General features: G+C 39.9%; 2 protein-coding genes across 6 annotated transcripts; one reads left to right on the top strand and one right to left on the bottom strand.

The window, feature by feature from the left end:
• The first annotated feature begins 294 nt into the window (after nucleotides 1-294).
• rnf215 (ring finger protein 215) lies at nucleotides 295-6,929 on the top strand. 4 transcript variants are annotated; one of them, XM_051421889.1, is made up of 10 exons: nucleotides 302-1,236; nucleotides 1,741-1,893; nucleotides 1,990-2,061; nucleotides 2,196-2,281; nucleotides 2,890-2,944; nucleotides 3,065-3,169; nucleotides 3,634-3,747; nucleotides 3,933-4,061; nucleotides 4,189-4,291; nucleotides 5,207-6,929. In XM_051421889.1, the coding sequence occupies exons 1-10, from the start codon at nucleotides 1,018-1,020 to the stop codon at nucleotides 5,227-5,229; spliced, it is 1,059 nt and encodes a 352-aa protein (XP_051277849.1). In that variant the 5' UTR covers nucleotides 302-1,017; the 3' UTR covers nucleotides 5,230-6,929. The 4 variants fall into 4 exon arrangements, with proteins under 4 accessions (XP_051277851.1, XP_051277850.1, XP_051277849.1 ...); XM_051421888.1 differs by having other exon boundaries at nucleotides 305-1,236; nucleotides 3,631-3,747; XM_051421891.1 differs by lacking the exons at nucleotides 4,189-4,291; nucleotides 5,207-6,929 and having other exon boundaries at nucleotides 295-1,236; nucleotides 2,646-2,944.
• ascc2 (activating signal cointegrator 1 complex subunit 2) lies at nucleotides 6,333-15,636 on the bottom strand. Of its 2 annotated transcripts, none has more exons than XM_051421886.1 (19): nucleotides 15,511-15,636; nucleotides 14,311-14,426; nucleotides 14,051-14,209; nucleotides 13,675-13,848; nucleotides 13,358-13,487; nucleotides 13,159-13,226; nucleotides 12,893-13,006; nucleotides 12,249-12,361; nucleotides 11,625-11,699; nucleotides 11,401-11,505; nucleotides 11,244-11,312; nucleotides 11,040-11,114; nucleotides 10,324-10,558; nucleotides 9,531-9,727; nucleotides 8,919-9,038; nucleotides 8,487-8,711; nucleotides 8,223-8,313; nucleotides 7,835-7,926; nucleotides 6,333-7,567 (listed from the first exon to the last, which is right to left on the bottom strand). In XM_051421886.1, the coding sequence occupies exons 2-19, from the start codon at nucleotides 14,392-14,394 to the stop codon at nucleotides 7,393-7,395; spliced, it is 2,301 nt and encodes a 766-aa protein (XP_051277846.1). In that variant the 5' UTR covers nucleotides 14,395-14,426; nucleotides 15,511-15,636; the 3' UTR covers nucleotides 6,333-7,392. The 2 variants fall into 2 exon arrangements, with proteins under 2 accessions (XP_051277846.1, XP_051277845.1); XM_051421885.1 differs by having other exon boundaries at nucleotides 11,401-11,511; nucleotides 14,311-14,424; nucleotides 15,510-15,635.
• Nucleotides 15,637-17,403: the final 1,767 nt, after the last annotated feature.

Genomic DNA, 17,403 nt, shown 5'->3' with positions numbered 1-17,403 from the left:
GCTATCTAGACATATCAAAATATATGTAAATCAAATGTGTGTAAAATCACATATAAAACAATCATACTGATCAAAGCACTGAAAATCTTGCAATTATTAACTTAGACTTAATTTGGCTGAAAGTCGATAAACAATATTATTGATTTATTGCTAAGTCCTACTAGTGCATTAATAAAGTTAATTATATATATATATATATTACATTTGACAACAAAGGTAGTGAGTCAGTGACTAGTGAGTGATGCATCTTTTTAAAAAAGGATCTTTGGTGTTAATCTGAAAATCTTACACATGCGTACATACAACAGGAAGAATTAAAACAGTTTTTTCGTTTTACTCAGTGTTTGAGTTATTCACATCAGATACTACTGCTACTCTTTACATTTCACACAGTGAAAGTGTCTCAGTATTAGGCGACATGATGTTGTCACACTGAGCAAGTGTAAAACGTGTACAGTCGCTTAATTTTTCGCTCACTTACTCAAATGATCGGACTATGACAATGAACATTATTACTCCTCGTGTGAACAGAAGTAAAGGATCGGTCTGAAGGCTCAATACATCACTGTAGCTGTATTAGTAACGTGTTTGAGTCGTGGCTTTAAAGCGAAGAAGGAAGTATGGGAGAGGACTCTCTCGAGCTGCCACATTCCTCTCTGATTGTATAAAAACTAAACGGTGAAAAAGCTGCAACGGAAGAAAAGCGAATTTTATCTCCTTTATTATTTCAGTCCTGTATATATTTAACTAAAACAACTCGATTTTGGACTGAATTTGTGGAAAAGCATCCCAAAGCCCCTACCGTTAAGCAGGTTTATACACCAAGATAACAATTCTCCCGCTTCTTCCGGTCGTAGCCGGAAGCTACCTTCGCTTGTTTACATTCGCCGAGGGGTCTAGCTAACTGGCGAACAACAAAACGCTAGCAGCTTTTCCAAAATGATTGGTAACAATTGACCAGGTTTGTGTATTTATTGCAGTTTTCAGTTGTATTTTCTCTCTGTTGTTGTTCGAGCCATGGTTTCAGTTCGCTGCTGGTGCTGTCTCTGGGTAATGTTACCGGTCCTCTTGCTGCTCGTCGCGGCGGAGCAGGTCGCTCGGGTGGAGGTTTTTCTGGAGCAGCGGCCCGGTGTCAGCGCTCTGCTGCAAGGGGAGGTGGTGGAGTCCAGCAAGGGCAGCAAGAGCTCCGAGCACCGGGACGAGGACCGACAGGAGCTGGAGGGAGAGCTGGTCCTGGTGAGTCATGTATTGCTATATTGCATGGTTGTTGTTTTGGACCGTTAATAACATGGCAAATATGGGTGAATACCGGGAGAGATGACACTGTAAGAGAGAACCGGTGCTGCAACTAACGATTCTTGTCTTTAATAGATATTTTTTTAGTAATGAATATAATTCAATAATAATGTAAAATTTACCAGAGAGCACAGAAACCAACATGATATAACCATTGTTAACAATGATTAGGTGAAGTTTAAATATTTAGTAAAAAGTAAAATCCTGATTTACAGTAGGAAGTAAACAGGAATGTGAGCTATAATACATTTATAAAATACAGTGATTTTTCAGTCTACCACTGCCGAGGAGCCCATGAACAAGGCAGCATCACTAGTGCATCTGCAGGGGAAACTTTGAGGTGCATGTCAACACCCACCCACAGCCAGTTGCATGGCCAGTTTATGTTTAAAGACAGTATCAGAATTTCCACCCAGGGATGTTCAGCCTGCTTTCTGTCCTCAGGTTCAGGATCAGGAGACTCAGGAGAGCGGAGGAAAAGATGAGGACAATGCCAAAGAGCAGGAGGTATGGATCGGGGTGGTGCCTGTGGAGATGGACGACAGCAAAGCCTCCACGGGAAACCAGGAGTCCTTCGCTGATGCAATGGTCAATAAAGTAAGGGGTTCAACTTAACTCTAAATCTGTAGTGGATTTTGTTCACACTGTTATGGACTGATAGAGCAAACTAAACATGCATCCTCTCTTTTAAAGATGAAGCGAGCCTTGGTCCTCGGAGCGTCTGCGCTGATCATCCTGGCTCTCAACCAAAACAGTGTCAGTGAGGTAAATCTGCATAGACTCAATCTCCAACCTGGACCCTATTTCCTGGACCTGAGGTCTAAGCTGAGAATTTAAGCTTAAGAGACACTTTGTCTGGGTCATGTTTACGATCACAAATCTGCCTCTTGCTGTTGTAGATGGATCTGTCTCAGGTGCTGTCCAAGCCCATCATTGTGATCCAGACGTCTGAAAATGTCACCAAGCTGATTGGAGCTCTGCTCAGGTACAAAACACCGTATTTATTACAGATACTGCGAACATGAACCTTTCCCTCATAAGACTGATAAAAAGCAACAGGATACGGTTTTATTAATCAGATGAGTCACATGCTTCCTCAGTTTGTGGCTGTTAGCGGAAATAATGCAGTGGTTTGACCTGCATATCAGTAATCTACATGACCATAAAGCAAAATCTAAACATGTTCCAACTGTGTACTGAACCTCAATACTTTTTGTTGGAGGTCTGCTTTATTTAGTTGAAGGTCTGCTTTATTTAGACACATTCTTAGTCTTGTTTCTTTATTCTTTGATCTGATATTTCCTGTATGAGATGATAAACTTGTTCATTTTATACTGTTTGTTGCATAGGATGAAAAAAAAAAAAAGCTTCCCTGTTAACAACTCTGGAATAAACACCACCAACTTCCGGCAAAATGTTCCCTGTAGTCCATCACACAACCCTTTGGTTCATGAATCTCATTATCGAATAAAGACAACATGTAAACGTACTGTTGCCTTAATCTGGTTCACAGTAATCAGGTTAGTGTGTAAACATAGTGACGGAGGATCTTTATTTGCACTAAATGGCAGCTCTCTCTCTCTCTCTCTACAGGGGTCTTCAAGCCACAGCAAAAATCACATACAAGACGATTCTTCAGGACAACCTGGTGAGCTCCTCAATGTATCAGCTGACAGTGTTTTTCTCAGTTGTTAGCACCCTCCAGTGGTGAGTGAACAGATGACAGGCTGAGCTGACAGTGAGCGCATGCTGCTGTGTGTTCGGGCAGGGAGCCACGCTCACGCTGTGGTCCAGCTGCGGTCGATCGAGAGGAGGTCGCTACGGAGAGTGGCAGGGGGTCATCTGCACGGGAGAGACCAACTCTCAGGTCCAGGTGGGGGAGCAGAACGAACACACCATCAGCCCTGTTAACATGTTTTCTTAAACCTGCTGTAAGACTTCCACTGATTTCACACATCAGTGTTTTTACATGTGTTGAGGAGTGCTACTGCCTATGTGAACAACACTGTATGAAGTCTGATAAACTGTGAGCTTACCAGACCTCTGCAGCCCACTCCTCTCAAAATAACCCTTTGAGCTATAACTATACAAAACATTCATTATTATTTGATTTTAGTCATTTGATGGTGTTTACTTTATTATAGTACAATTGCTATTACAATAATAAAGATATCACATTGTAAAAATACAATTTGCTGTCTGCTGCATAATCAGCAGCTCATTTGCATTTTCTCCTCTTCTCTATTACCGGAGCCATTTTGTGAGTTGTCGTCTGTTACAGACTGATTGAGAGTATTAATAATGTAATAAAGTAATGTCTCTGTTTGTCCATAGAAGTACCTGCAGCAGCTGTGGGACACCGTCCTCCTGGTGGCTCTGATCCTCAGCACTGGAGTCATCGTTCAGGCTCGCTGGCAGTACCAGGACCACCAGCTCAATGACAACCTGGAGGTACTCAGATGTCTTTACTGCTGTTATCATAGGTTATTCTTTGGTTTCAGTGCAGTAAAGTTTAATAGTAAATAAGCAAAATAAATGTTGCATGTATCTTAACAGATCATATCTTCTGTGAGGAGAAAACAAAACAAACAAAAACAGCATAACATGTTTACATCATGCTGTGTTGTATTCCTCAGCTGCTTCCTAAACAGGTCATCCTGAAGAGAATGTCGTCCCTGAAGACCAAAATGTATCGTCAGCCCAAACCGTGGCCCGCAGAGACGGACAACTGTGCGGTCTGTCTAGAACCGTTCAACAACAACCAGGTCAGCCAACACTCCTACACTCCCTGATTTAGGCTATATATTTTATGTTAAAGTTACAGAGGTATATAGACTAAGTGCAAGATTCTATAGTGCTTTAATATGAGCTGTTGTTGTGTGGTTGCCCCAGTGTTTGCGAGTGCTGCCGTGTCTTCATGAGTATCACAGAGATTGCGTCGACCCCTGGTTGCTGCTGCAGCACACCTGTCCCCTCTGCAAACGCAGCATCCTCAGTGAGTTTACATCACAGCATCACACACATGCAAGTTTTTAGAGAGTGTTTCACAGCTCTCTGGTTCAGTTTTCACCAACATTTCTGAGCGGTGTGGTCAGATTGCTCTTTTGCACCTGTAACAACACCCACTAAGGATGTCACAGTGTCCTGGAGGACACCTGTACACTACTGCACACTACCGGAGGTCAGCAAAAACAAGATTTTTAGGGGGTGTTCAATTCAATGCATACACTAATAAAATCCTACATTTATATCATATTCAGTTTCTGCCAACAGATAAACATTTAGATCACTAAATGATACACACTGGACCTTTTTTGAGAGTGATGTTCATTACAGTGGCACTATTGCACGGGAATGCAACAGTACACTTCCACCGGCTTTAGTTTTAATAGTTTTTATTTTTGTGTTTAATGGCTAAAGCTGCCCGGCAGGAAAAAGAGTGGCTTCTGAAAAGATTAAAATTTCAATCCTGTTGGAGTTTTTTAAATTATACATCAACTGTTAAAATAGTTTCCCTGCAGTAGACACTCATTTGTACAAAGAATTTGCTGATCAAAGCCTGAACCTCACATGACCCTCTGCCTTTGCTTTTTTATTTCTTAATTAATTATTTAACCAGGGGAATACCTTGAAATTGAAATAGTAATGTTGGATACTGTCAGACCAGTTTAAGATCCAAACACATTTAATTTCACATCATAGAGGACTAAGAGGAAGGGAACCAGGGAATATCTGGCATTTTAATAAATTGTTGATTGGCTGTCTGCCTTTGTATGATTCCAATAAAAATACTTAAATAATAATAATAATAGAAATCAATTATCAAAAATATAATTTCTAAATCTAGTAGCCGATTTATCGTATCAGCTTTAGATTTAAATGTCTGTCTCTCCTGTCTAACCCTCTCCAGGCAGCGTCTGCAAAGACAGCTAACAGTCACCTGACCGCAGAAGCAGCGGCTCTGGGATTCAGTCTCATCTCTTCCTCGGCAACACTCCAGTAGCCGTTTTTTTTAAACTGACCTCAATCTTCCTCCTTCCAGCAATGGATTGTGGGAGCAAATACAAACTTCTCACAGCAGCTGGCTGGCCGTCTGGACTGTGGAGCAGTCCAATTTTGATGCCTGACCTTCCGGTGGGTGCAGCAGGTCTCACAGACATACAGTGGTAGTGTTAAACCCAATACTATGAAGTACTGCACCTGTACTGTTGTGTGTGGACAGTACCTCTTCCTGGGATCATGTTACTGTACAACTGTGGAAATATTTGTTTGTATGTGTGATATACAGCAGTGAATATGTGACTCTTCACACAAACACGTTCAGATTTTAAATGGGCAAACACGGATAACAAGAGCGAGTATTCGCGAGTCAGTCGTTTTTGCATGGACATTCAATGCTTTATGGTTTTAAGCATGGACGTATGGATCGACTTTAGGTGCCAGTGATGTCAGTGACCTACCCATCCGAGTGGACTAACTGACCATTTAAATGTGACTGATTTCATCTTGTGTCCAAACTCATACTTTGCTATTAAATGTTAGTCATAGAGGTTCTGTAGTTGTAGTCCAGAAGTAACTGTGCTACAGTCGGTACAGACGTGGAAAAAAATGTTTGCACTTGTCCTTTAATATGCCTTATGACTAAACTGCAGTGTGAGAGAAACTCAAACCACAAACACACTTCCTGAATTGTACTTTAAAACTTGAGTTGTGAATGTTAAAGTAGCTAATTTAGTTGCAGCTGAATTGTTTTAAATCATTAGTGATAGAGATGTTAAACAGGTAGGTTGGTCAACATTTTGTAGACGCTTTCTTCCTTCTGTGATCATTTTTAACTGCTTCCATCCTTTTAGTAGGTCTGTTTGAAGAAGTCAAAATCAGTTCTGCTCTAATGCTTTCTGACAGAAGTTCATCTCATATACCATGTGAAAAACACATCCTCTTATTCCTCAGACGTACAGCTGTAGCTACTGTGAAATCCAAGTTAAATCCACTTGATCTTCATTTTGTCAGTGATGACTCAAGCTCAAAGGATGTCAAAAACATAGTATTATTGTATTTATTTTATGTTTTTTTGCAATGTCAACTCCAAAAAGCATTTACATGTGCTTTTTTTGTTACAAAATGCTCCGATAGATCTGTTCTCTTTATAGAAAATAGTGTGTGCATGGCAACATGTCGGAGGTCTCCCAGCAGCTCGTCTGAGAGACATGAGGCCTCTCTGTACAGCGCGTGCTTCCAAACACAAACACAACAGCATCATTATGAGATGGTCATAGTGTCGATTTCTTTTTCTAGACTTATTTGTTATGTTCTTACGAAGGCTGGACAACAGTGGTGTGAACTCGGTGGATGTCATCACATGCATGCACTCAAACATTACATGCAAGCAGCCGTCGCACGAGCTACTCATACAGGACGAGTATTAAGAGCAACACAGTCTGCCACTGATGTCCAGACTTGTTCACCGTGTCAATAATTGTTCTTCCAGCTACAGAACGAACTGCAGTCTCTCCAAAACGCTGGATGTTGCTTCCTTTTATTCCTATGCTGTCTAGTTCATGATGATGATGATGTCAAAGATCGATCACTCTGGATCTTAATAAACTGATTTGTTACTTGGCAAAAATAAAGTCTCATTCTTTGTCCTCAGTCTCTGGCTCACACTCAGGACTTTGGTTTCTAATGAGCTATAAAATAAATCATTTGGGCCAAAGACCTGAATGTCTTTCAGGCTCAAACACTAAAAGTAGATGTTCAGAGTCTCAAACAACAAGCTGCTTGGCAGCTTCTGATCACAAAGGGCCAAAATATGGCCATGCCAAAGAAAGTGAGTAAACTAATGCAACCTCTCAACTTCATCAGTCAACAACTAAAAACCCTGGCTTTCTTTTTGAGCAAAGACGGCAACTTTGGTGCTACGGTGTGATTGTGGGGACAAATTGTGGGCACCAAATTCACAACCTTTAACCCAGAATAACAACTATCCCCAGTTTTTCTTTCCCTTCATTGACCCACACCTCAGCCACCTTCCTGCCGTCCCTCCCTCCTACCATCAGTCTGTTTGGTTCCAGCAGCAGGTCGTGATCACGCGGGTCAGGAGGGGATCATGCCTTTGTTCCTTTTGCGGTCGGCCATGGAGCGGCGGTTGTGGTTTGACACGCGGCTCTTGTTTGCCTCCTTTTTGCGTCTGTCTAGGAATGTCTCTGTGGTTTGTCCTTGGCCTTTAGGTTGGCCCACCACGTTACTGGGACGTGGCGCTGGTCGGAAACTGGACGGGGAGGAAGAGAAGTCAAAGGTTTGTCTTTACAAATTAACATGAAGCACTGAAATAATTATCTTATGTATGTACACACATACATACACACACACCGTATAACGGACAGATCATTCCAATTTCCATTCAGCTTTCATCATTTGATACAGAGTTGTATTTATGTCGTACATTTTAAATGGAAGAAATATCTTTTTTTCATGAAGAAACTTCTTGGATGGAAACAGCTGGACAGAGTGACAGCAAAGTGAATATTGACTTTACCCTTTCCTTTGCTGCATGGTAGCTCTTCTAGCCTCAGCCCTCTCCCTCAGCAGAGCTGGGTCCTGCACAAACTGGTCCCTGTTTACATTGTTCTGAAATAAAATGAATTCACATACAAAGAAATGGTTAGAAAGTCACATGAGAAAGCAACATGCAGATGTAGTGACATTACATTGTAGTTAAAATTTTTTAAAGCCAAGAAACATTACGAAATTAAGAAATTAGAAAAAAAATTATTCTGCACTTAAAAGAATATTGTGTATAATATGGTCAGAATTTGCACTGCAACACTGGTAAAATAATAAATAAAACTAAAGTTTTACAGCAAAACTTTTCTAAATGGGTAAAAAAAAAAAAAATTCTGTGATGTTGGATCTGCCATTTTTACCGGTATAGGATCTTCCTCCTCTTCATCTTCACCCTCCTCGTCCTCCTCTGGTTTGTTAGCTTTCCTCAGTACCTGTGGGACCGTGAAAGGCCTGCAGGAAAACACAAAGTGAAACTGAAAAAAGTACACTGACTGAGACATATTCAAAACTTAGAAAGCCATCTGTCAAAAGTAAAATGTGTTTTTCTAATTCTGCTTCGCTGTGTCCTCCACTCTGTCGTGACCAAAAAAGACTGACACCAAAAATGCAACTTTGTGATTTACCTTCTGTTCAGTAAGCTGTCTCCATCCAGGTCATTAGCTCCCACTTGGTTCATGTCGTAGGTGTCGTCGTACTCGTCGTCGTAGTCGTCCAGGCCGTAGGTGGCTGCACTCTCACCGGGTTCAATGATGACCTCGTCCACCACCGTCTCGTAGGCCTGATAACGAGCTCTCTGCTCCGCTATGTGCTGCTTGTCGTTCAGCATCTCTCGGGCGCCCTCACCTTTCCTGCAAGAGTAAGAAAACACGGCAACGTTATATTTGACCTCAGACAGGCTGAGTTTGTAAGGGAAGTATAACAAAAAGAGTTAGTGTCATCTGTACATCCTGTTTGGCTTTGCTTTAAGGCTCATTTTGTTATTCAAATAGGTACATCAAAAGAAGTCAAAGGCTTTTAAATTGTTTTTTAAGAGAGCATCTCCTGTGTGTGCTCACCTCCTGCCCTTCCAGATACGAGACATGTCCACCTGGTCCCTGCGGAAGACGTCAAACTCGTCATCATCAAACACGTTGGATCTGACATTCAGAACATCTGGAAGATCCTCCTTCACTGGCCTGAAAGGACAGAAGAGGAACGGGGTCAAACACAGCAAATTCCACATTTTCAGTCCATCTACCCCTACACATTCTGGATTTGTACACATAAGTCAACAACACTCAACTAAGCAATTTATAAAGAAGAAATAACATTCTAAAATAAGAGGATAAGCTCCTTTTTTCTATTTTATATAACATCTTTCATCAGACTATTAAACTATTTTAAAATGTCACTCTGCAAAATAAATTATTTATAATGCACAAAACAATCTTCTCAGAACTCATTTTGGCAGTGTTTGTATGAAGTCTTACTATTGTAAGTTTAGAAATGTACATTATGATGATTTCTCACAAGATAAATAAAAATTAATTGATACTCAACTCACAAAATTGACCTTGTTTTGAACAATAGAGCAGCGCTTTCCACTTGAGAATCTCAGCAGCACGAGCCACATGGCAAAATATCAGCTTGGCATTATACATTAAGGCCATCCCAGTGTGCACTGTTACCTTGGCATGGCTCGGTCCAGTTTGTCCAGGTTGGGGGCCAAGCGGTCCTCCAGGATGTTGTTGATGACCAGCTCAGAGTTGAAGTCGTACTCCTGCAGGCAGGCCAGCAGAAAGCCTTCACCCAAATCAGGCAGCAGGTCCTTGATACATGAGAGCAAAGACTCCAGCTCTGCCCCGCTCACTGAACACACCGCACCCTGATGACACACACACACACACACACACACACACACACACAAAATAATAAAATACATACAATACATTGTCAATTTTAACAACAGGATGGAAAAATGAGTTCTTGTAACAAAATGTTGGTAGTGATTAATAATGCCAAAGGTCTTTAAGATTTCTATACATTTTAATTATTCTACCTACTCTATATTCACGTTTAAATTACTATGTTTTTGTTTACTTGCCTGTTCATTTGATAATATACTGTATCTGCTGCAATGAAATCCATGTTATTAATATTCCACTATTATAATTAAAAAACCCCAATAAAAATATAATGAAATATAAAAAAAAAAAGCTGGAACAATTAGCAAATTACAAGATGAACTCAAAATTAACCTGCAACTATTTTGATGATCAAATAAAAACAAAAGCTTTTCAAATGTGAAGGATCTGATGCTTTTCTCCATCACACATGATAGTAAGCTGAATGTTTTTGGTTTTTGGAGTGTTGGAAATACAATACAAGACATTTGAAGACGTCATCTTGTGCAGTGGGAAATTAAACATTTTCTTTCACTTTATAGACAAAACATATTGCAGTAATAATTAGAGAGCTCACATTGTTTCCTATTCGGGGAACATCCAACATGGCCTCTGCTCCCCTCAGGCTCTCTTCTCCTTCTCCTCCTCCTCCTGGCTCTCGGGCCTCCTGAAGTTCAAAGCCAGCTGAAGCAGCAGCAGCACCCCCCGCTGCGGCTGAGGGGACTTTGTGCTGAATCTGTGGTTTCTGTCGCCCAACACTGTCCCAGGCACTTTCCACCCCCTGGAGCAGGTAGGAAGTCCGGGTCTCATCACTGAGGGAAGTAGGTGGTTAAGGAAGTGACTGAACAAGTGTGGCATTACTATAAACTAATACTGAAGCCTATTGATCTTTAATATAAAAAACATTAGGAAAAGAGTGAAAAGGGCTCACTGCAATACTCCAGAGCTCAAGATGAGGTCATGGCATGTCCTCCAACTTTTGTCTAACCAACTTTCCCAATAATCTCTAATGTAAGACCAGCAAAAGCATAACATTCTCATTTTTCAGAAACTGAAACCATCAAATATTTTGCATTTTTGCTTTAAAATGAAAAAAAAAAATCAGGATAGTTGCTGATTAATTAGATAGATAGATAGATAGATAGATAGATAGATAGATAGATAGATAGATAGATAGATACTAAATATATTGTAGTGGTAATGTTTCATTTCATGAAGCACAATTCACAATTGAAAACAACAACGCCCCTAGTTTTTATGCATCTTTTTCTTGAATTTGACTGATAAGGATACATGACAGGGAGGGCCTGTTGTAGGAGGCTGACATCGTCTGCGATGGGGAACTGCTCATCATAGTCTGTCAAGAACCTGGAAGGACAAAGAAAGAAAACAGCAAACCCGTTCATACACTTTCTTATTGTACATGAAGAGATAAAAGTGAAACACCAGCCCCCCCAGAGCTTTAGAGGTGACCTCTGACCTTAACCATCATTTTACCTTTTCTCAGTCAGAAAAGATGTGAAATGTGAAAGGAGCTCCTCTGCAAATGCCAGCATGTTTTCTCCCCTGCAAGGCAAGAAACATTGGCAAAATTCATATGTGTATGGTAATGCTAATTGTGCTAAGATTCATGTTGAGAGTTTGGGTGTCTCACCCCTCCAGGATTGGCTGTAAACAGGTATGATGCAGTAGCAGGTGAGCCGTCTCCACCATCTTGCGACAGGAGTGGGACAACCTCTTCCACAAATCCTCCTGAAGACTAAAGCTGGGTTTGTGGGATTATTCACAGTCATTCATTTATTCAGCAAGTGGGTCTCAATCTCGTTCAGCACTTCATTATGGCCTTTTTAAAAAGTATTAAATGAAGTAGAAACTCACCCTTTATCATCAAAGTTTCTCTTCCTCAATGCCTTCTCAAGGTCAGGCACAGCGGTCTCATAGAATGAGGTCAGTCTGTCAGGAGAGAGCTTGCCACTATGATTAAATCTTATAACAAAACTGGTAACAACGAACTCAGTCCTACAAAAAAAACTATTAAAAACTATCTCTTGAGTTGCCGGTAAGGTAATGCTACAACAGACTCATATAAATAATGTTCATGTACATTCATATACATACACAAAGACACCCATAAAAATTTGTATTATTATGTGAAGAATACTTTTGTTGCATAATGATTTACTACAATTTGTCTGTCCTCCCTCTCATTAATTTCTATTTACTTGTTTAATCATTCATCCATTTATTTTGTATTGTATTTATCACAAATAACATTAATGACCCAAATACTTTTTTGCTTGACCTGACTCCACACAGCTTCTCCATGCATGACCATTTTAATATTCCATATATTGTCAGCCTGTATCCAACCCTACGTTCCTATTTGTATTTGTCATTCCTGTGTCTTTCTTGTTGTAAATAAAAAATATTTGTGTGTATATATATATATAAAAAAAAAACAAAAAAAAAAAACCTATACTGCCAGTTTACTGCATCATTTACCTGCTGAGGAAACCGTTGGAGTGGAATCCGGAGCAGGCGGCAGGGAAAATGTCCAGGAAGGCATGGATGGTGGTGGTTGAGTCACACAGGTACAGAATAAGGTCTACAAGTTCCTAGGACAGAGAAGAACACGCATATATTATTAATGACATGAAGCAGTAGTATTGCTCTCTGTGTACGCAACCAGCCATACCCTGGTTAAGGTCTTATTCCAGTTAAAACTTTTAACATGAAACACTGATTGTTACTAAGCCTTCATGTCACGATTAGTAAACCAGTAACTGAATATTTAACAGTCCACACAGTTCAACTTCCATCAATGCCCATTTTAGTGAATATTAGACATTAAAAATGTACTGCTCCCTGCAAGGTTGTCTTGGTGGAGTTTGCAATTCTTACATTTAAAAAATGTATTCCTAATGAGGCTAATTAACTTAGTTTTTAAGGAGGGCCTGATTTATTCACTGAGGCTTGAACTGAAAGTCGTCCTCTGCAATCAAGATGTTTCCATGCAGCCTGTTAAATACTAATACTATGTTTATATGTGAGAACGTGCTTGTGCCAACACATATTTACTAGACATTGTTATTAGTTCATTAGTATCACATGCAGTGATAAACAGTTGATGTTTGTGTTTGTCTGACCTGCTGGCTCATGGTCATGGCAGTGGGCTGTTTGTGTGCGCTCAGCTTCATCGGCTCCATAGCTGTGGCTCCTTCACAGTACAGACCACACTTATCCAGGATAGTGTCAAACACCTGAAAGTGACAAAGAGTAAAAGAAGGTGAGAATGAGGAGGGTGAGAATAATCCCACATAAAAAGAGATTTATTCTAAATAGTGTATTATTTTTGTGGCTGAGGTGTCAACTCACTTACTTAAATAAACTTTCCATATACCATATATCTTACCTGTAACACAGTGGGCACCGTCTCATCCAGGTCACTGTAGTAAGATGGCTGCTGGGTAAAGATGTTCTCTAGAAAAACATTTTTTTTCAAAGAGTAACAAACATTTAAAAACTAATCTTCACTTCATATCTTAATCTAATGGCTATATACCCCATCAATATACCCCTCGATGATTTAAACTGAACCTTAAACAACTCACCTATCATCTTATGCAGCAGCTGGCTGTTGCCCTTTCCGAAGAGAACACATAGATCCAGAATTTTGGGAATATCGAACAAGAAGTTATCATAGATAATTTCTCCAAACACAGCCGGGGTGATGAAGTTATCCTGTGGAATAGGAGCACAAGGCAAACACAAGGCAACAGGTCAAACAGTAGGACAAGAGGCCTTTATATGATAATATGGTCAATGCCACTCCCAAGTACAGTTAACAAATCAAACTATAATTGCTATTTCTACTGATTAGCAGATAACTAATCCTTCCCTAGACTGCATATGTGGGTACAGCTCCTACTTTGGACTCTTTGTGTGTGGCCATCCTGAGGAAGGTCAAGAAGACCGTCCTGTGGACGGAGCGTTGCATGTCGGCCACCGCTGGGGAGGAGGGCAGGGCGGAGAGGTCGAGGCCGCGAGGAGCGAGATGCAGGTATGAATCTAGGCATCGCTGCAGAGACTCATCAAACACCACCTGGTGGAGGAGACACACCAAAGCAGAGGAGGGAGGGAGGGAGTGGGAATTTACAAGAAGGAAAGAGACAAATTCTAGCTGCTTTCACTGAACCTAATAAACAATGTACATGAATTTTTACAGCCGCCACGCACCTTGTGGGTTACTGAATAGAAAGGGAGATGTGGCTCAGATAGATATTTACATGTTAGCAGTCCCTCACCTGACACCAGAACTTGTCATGGGGCAGTGCGAGCAGCCACTCCAGGTCCTCTGTGATGAATTTGGCACGTTCCAAAAACTCCTCCACCTCAGCGGGAGAGCCATCTTCTGGTGGGGACTTGTAAGGCACAAAACAGCGCTCCTCCTTCCTGGCAGGGTGCTGATGATGAACAGAAAGCACAGGGTTTGATTCTGATAAAAAGTCAGATTATTGCTGGAGAAGCACAGACTGCTGTTTGGGTGTATGCCTGTATGACTCACCAGTGCAGGCAGTGTTTGCTCTTTTCCCAGCGGGCCTGGCTCGGTCACCTGCTGCTCATCCAGTGGCACTTGCGCACAGGCCATGGTTTCTCCCGCTCTAGTTTTTTTTTTTTTTCCTACCAAATTATACCAACATAAAAACATTCAATATAGTTTTTGTTTTTTTAAAAGGTATATTTTATAGTTACAGTTTCTAAGTACTGAAGTATTGTACCTGTTAAATCATGGAGCACAAAAGCTTTGATAACTCTATATATGTTATTGGTATAGGAAATATGTCGTGAGAGTATATACACATGTCTTGAAACCCTACTTACTACTTTATTATTTTTTGCTTATACTAAAATACTTCAATCCCACAGACTGTCCAATCCAAACTAATGCTGTGCAGTAAAGCACTGTTATAATCTGAATCTAACTTGCAGGAAATGTGCACAAAGCCACATACTGTCTTGGTTTTAGGTCTAATAAGGGTGGTGAACAAAGCAAACTCAATATGTAACCTATCTAATGATGTAACGTTATGAAATACCTTATTCAAGCACAGCTGTTGAATTGCACACGTGTTGCGGTTAGCTGTTAAACATCTGTATAAATTGGATTTGTGGGGGACTTTTAATCCAGACATAGTAAACATTTGAATGAATGTCTTATCAACAGTGATAAATTAACTTCTAACGGTAACATAGTGACATTTAGAGGACATCAACAGGCTGAATCATCATCCTTTACCTCCTGTTGACAGATAATCCGTTTTAGTATCTAAACTACAAAAGGGAGCTACCATTAGCTAACGTTAGCCAGCCCGCTAGTGAAACCTCAGCTGAGTAACGTTAGTTAGCCATGTTAACGTTAACCAGCCAAATTAATCACAAGGAGCCACTGACAATGAAAAGTTAACAATAACCTGTTCACCATTAACGTTACAGTACCGTTACCATAGCTATAACGCAATGTGTTTAACTGTCAGCTAACGCCCGACTGAAGAACGACGTAACGTTAGTCCGGTAAAATAATAACTCGTAATCTGTCCGATGTTTGTGTAAGTAAACACAACTGTCAGCACATCAATGAATGGAGCGAGGCTAACGTTAATGTAACGTGGCTAACCAGCCGGTGACTTTATAGCCGTCCTCTTGTGACTCGTAGGTAATAATTGTAGTTATACCTTATAGGAAACAAGTTGATATATCTGCTCACCTCTTTATGTGTCTGTCTGTCTGTGACTCTTCTCAAGCCATCTCGCCAAAATCGTCACGGCTTTCAACAGTTTCAGTTTCCAAAACGTTTTCTAATCACCTGCGCTGGGCCAGGAAGTGACATGTTTGGGTTTTTCTTTTTGCATGACGCATGCGCATTAAAACTACACATGGCCGATGTTTACCGCCACCTTGTGGGCACCAGAGCGCAGCATCAGTATTACTCTATTACTGTAATCCAGTGGTGGAAGAAGTCCCAATTTCTTTACTGAAGTAAAAGTAGAAATACCACAGTCAAAGTCCTGAATTCAAAATGTTTCCGGAAAATGTACTTATAAAGTATTAAAAGCAAAAATAGTCATTGTGCAGAATGGCTCATTTCATAGTAATCACAATCAGAATCAGAATGAGATTTATTGCCAGGTAGGTTTTTACACATACTAGGAATTTGTCTTGGTGCAATGGTGCTTAGAATATACAATCACACAAAAAAATAAAAAAATAAAAAGATAAATATATAAATCACACAAAAATATACAAGTCACACGAAAATCACACAAGAATAAAAAAATATATATATAGATAAATAAAGATAAGAAAGATAAGAAAAGATAGGAAAACTGTACAGAAGACAGGAGTGCATTAATGTAATGCATATATACAGGGTGGGTATAAGAGTCAGTGACAGTGGGGGGTCTGGGCCTTGTTAATAAGGCCATAATATAATAATAATAATATAATAATAGATTATTATATTATCCTGTTTCTATCACTAACAATGCACGTAAAAGCATCATAGTACTGCATCATATCAATAAACAGTTTTTTGAATGTAAAAAGTAACTAGTTATTATAAAGGTCAAATAAATAAAATAGTGTAAAAAGTACTATACAGTATAAGCAGCATATAGAAGTAAAAGTAGCTAAAATGGAAACACTTACTGTACATAAAATGAAAGTATGTCAACATTCCTACTTAAGTACAGTACTTGAGTAATGGTACTTATACTCCACCACTGCTGTAAAGTGTGGTTCAAAGTCTATCTAGTTAAGACATTAACTGCAACAAAAAAAAGAAATATATGAAATGCACAAGTCCAGACTTTGAGCTTGTCTGTCATAAAAGGTATTTTATTGCATCCAGCCCATTCCCAGATGATGGTCACATTAGATCCAGTGTGTTATGTAGTAAAATCCAACTTTTCTGATGTCTGTTGTAAATTCTGAATTTTATACCTAGAAATGGAACTGAAATGATCCACTCTACAATTAGCAGACGATATTTACTGGGAAAAAAAGAAAAAAAATCCTTTAAATGCTCAAATTATCCAGTGATAATCGTAAAATGTCATTTCATTTTTAAATGCGTTGGTTCCTGAGCGCTAACAATTTACCCCAGTACCAAACTGCAGGCTCGTTCATTCGCATATAGAGCCTTTGACTTTAAAGGTAATTTAGTAAGATTTTTCAATATATTCCTCATATTTTACAAACTTGTAAAAGCTGACTCATTAATGAACAGTGAATTGTGGTAGTTTTCAGAGATATTTCTAGTCTGAGAACACAAATTCTCAATTTCTACAACTGTACCAGAGCTTTAATGACTGTGGGAAGCGTGGTTACAGGAAGGAACAATAACAGGCTATTAGGAAGGCACCTACATTCACCTATGATGAATGTATTAATTTACTTTCTTTTTTATAAGTTAGCTTCAGCTGGCATTGTCCCAAACACACCAACCATGGTTTGCTAGAAAGGTCTGACTGTGCTGAATCCAGCAATATATGTCACGTAACTGTAGCAGGTATGGTCAGTGGTCTACATTAAGAAATGTATGATGAGTGCCATCAAAATGAAACTGCAATAAATGGCTAGTCTGTGGTCAATAAAGGGA

Source organism: Dicentrarchus labrax, unplaced genomic scaffold (genome assembly GCF_905237075.1).
Source record: "Dicentrarchus labrax unplaced genomic scaffold, dlabrax2021, whole genome shotgun sequence".
In the NCBI taxonomy this organism is placed as follows: domain Eukaryota; kingdom Metazoa; phylum Chordata; class Actinopteri; family Moronidae; genus Dicentrarchus; species Dicentrarchus labrax.
The sequence above is the reverse complement of the archived record's forward strand: the minus strand, read 5'-3'. Positions and strand labels throughout refer to the sequence as shown.

Bases quoted from the DNA above. Each gene is read 5' to 3' on its own strand.
- rnf215 (XM_051421888.1), top strand. From the start codon at position 1,018: ATGGTTTCAGTTCGCTGCTGGTGCTGTCTCTGGGTAATGTTACCGGTC. The intron at 1,237-1,740 runs GTGAGTCATGTA...TTCTGTCCTCAG, and splicing joins TGGAGGGAGAGCTGGTCCTG to GTTCAGGATCAGGAGACTCA. The intron at 3,170-3,630 runs GTGGGGGAGCAG...GTTTGTCCATAG, and splicing joins AGACCAACTCTCAGGTCCAG to AAGTACCTGCAGCAGCTGTG.
- ascc2 (XM_051421885.1), bottom strand. From the start codon at position 14,394: ATGGCCTGTGCGCAAGTGCCACTGGATGAGCAGCAGGTGACCGAGCCA. The intron at 12,362-12,892 runs GTCAGACAAACA...TCTCTGTCCTAG, and splicing joins CCATGACCATGAGCCAGCAG to GAACTTGTAGACCTTATTCT. The intron at 11,512-11,624 runs GTGAGTTTCTAC...CCACAAACCCAG, and splicing joins AGAAACTTTGATGATAAAGG to CTTTAGTCTTCAGGAGGATT.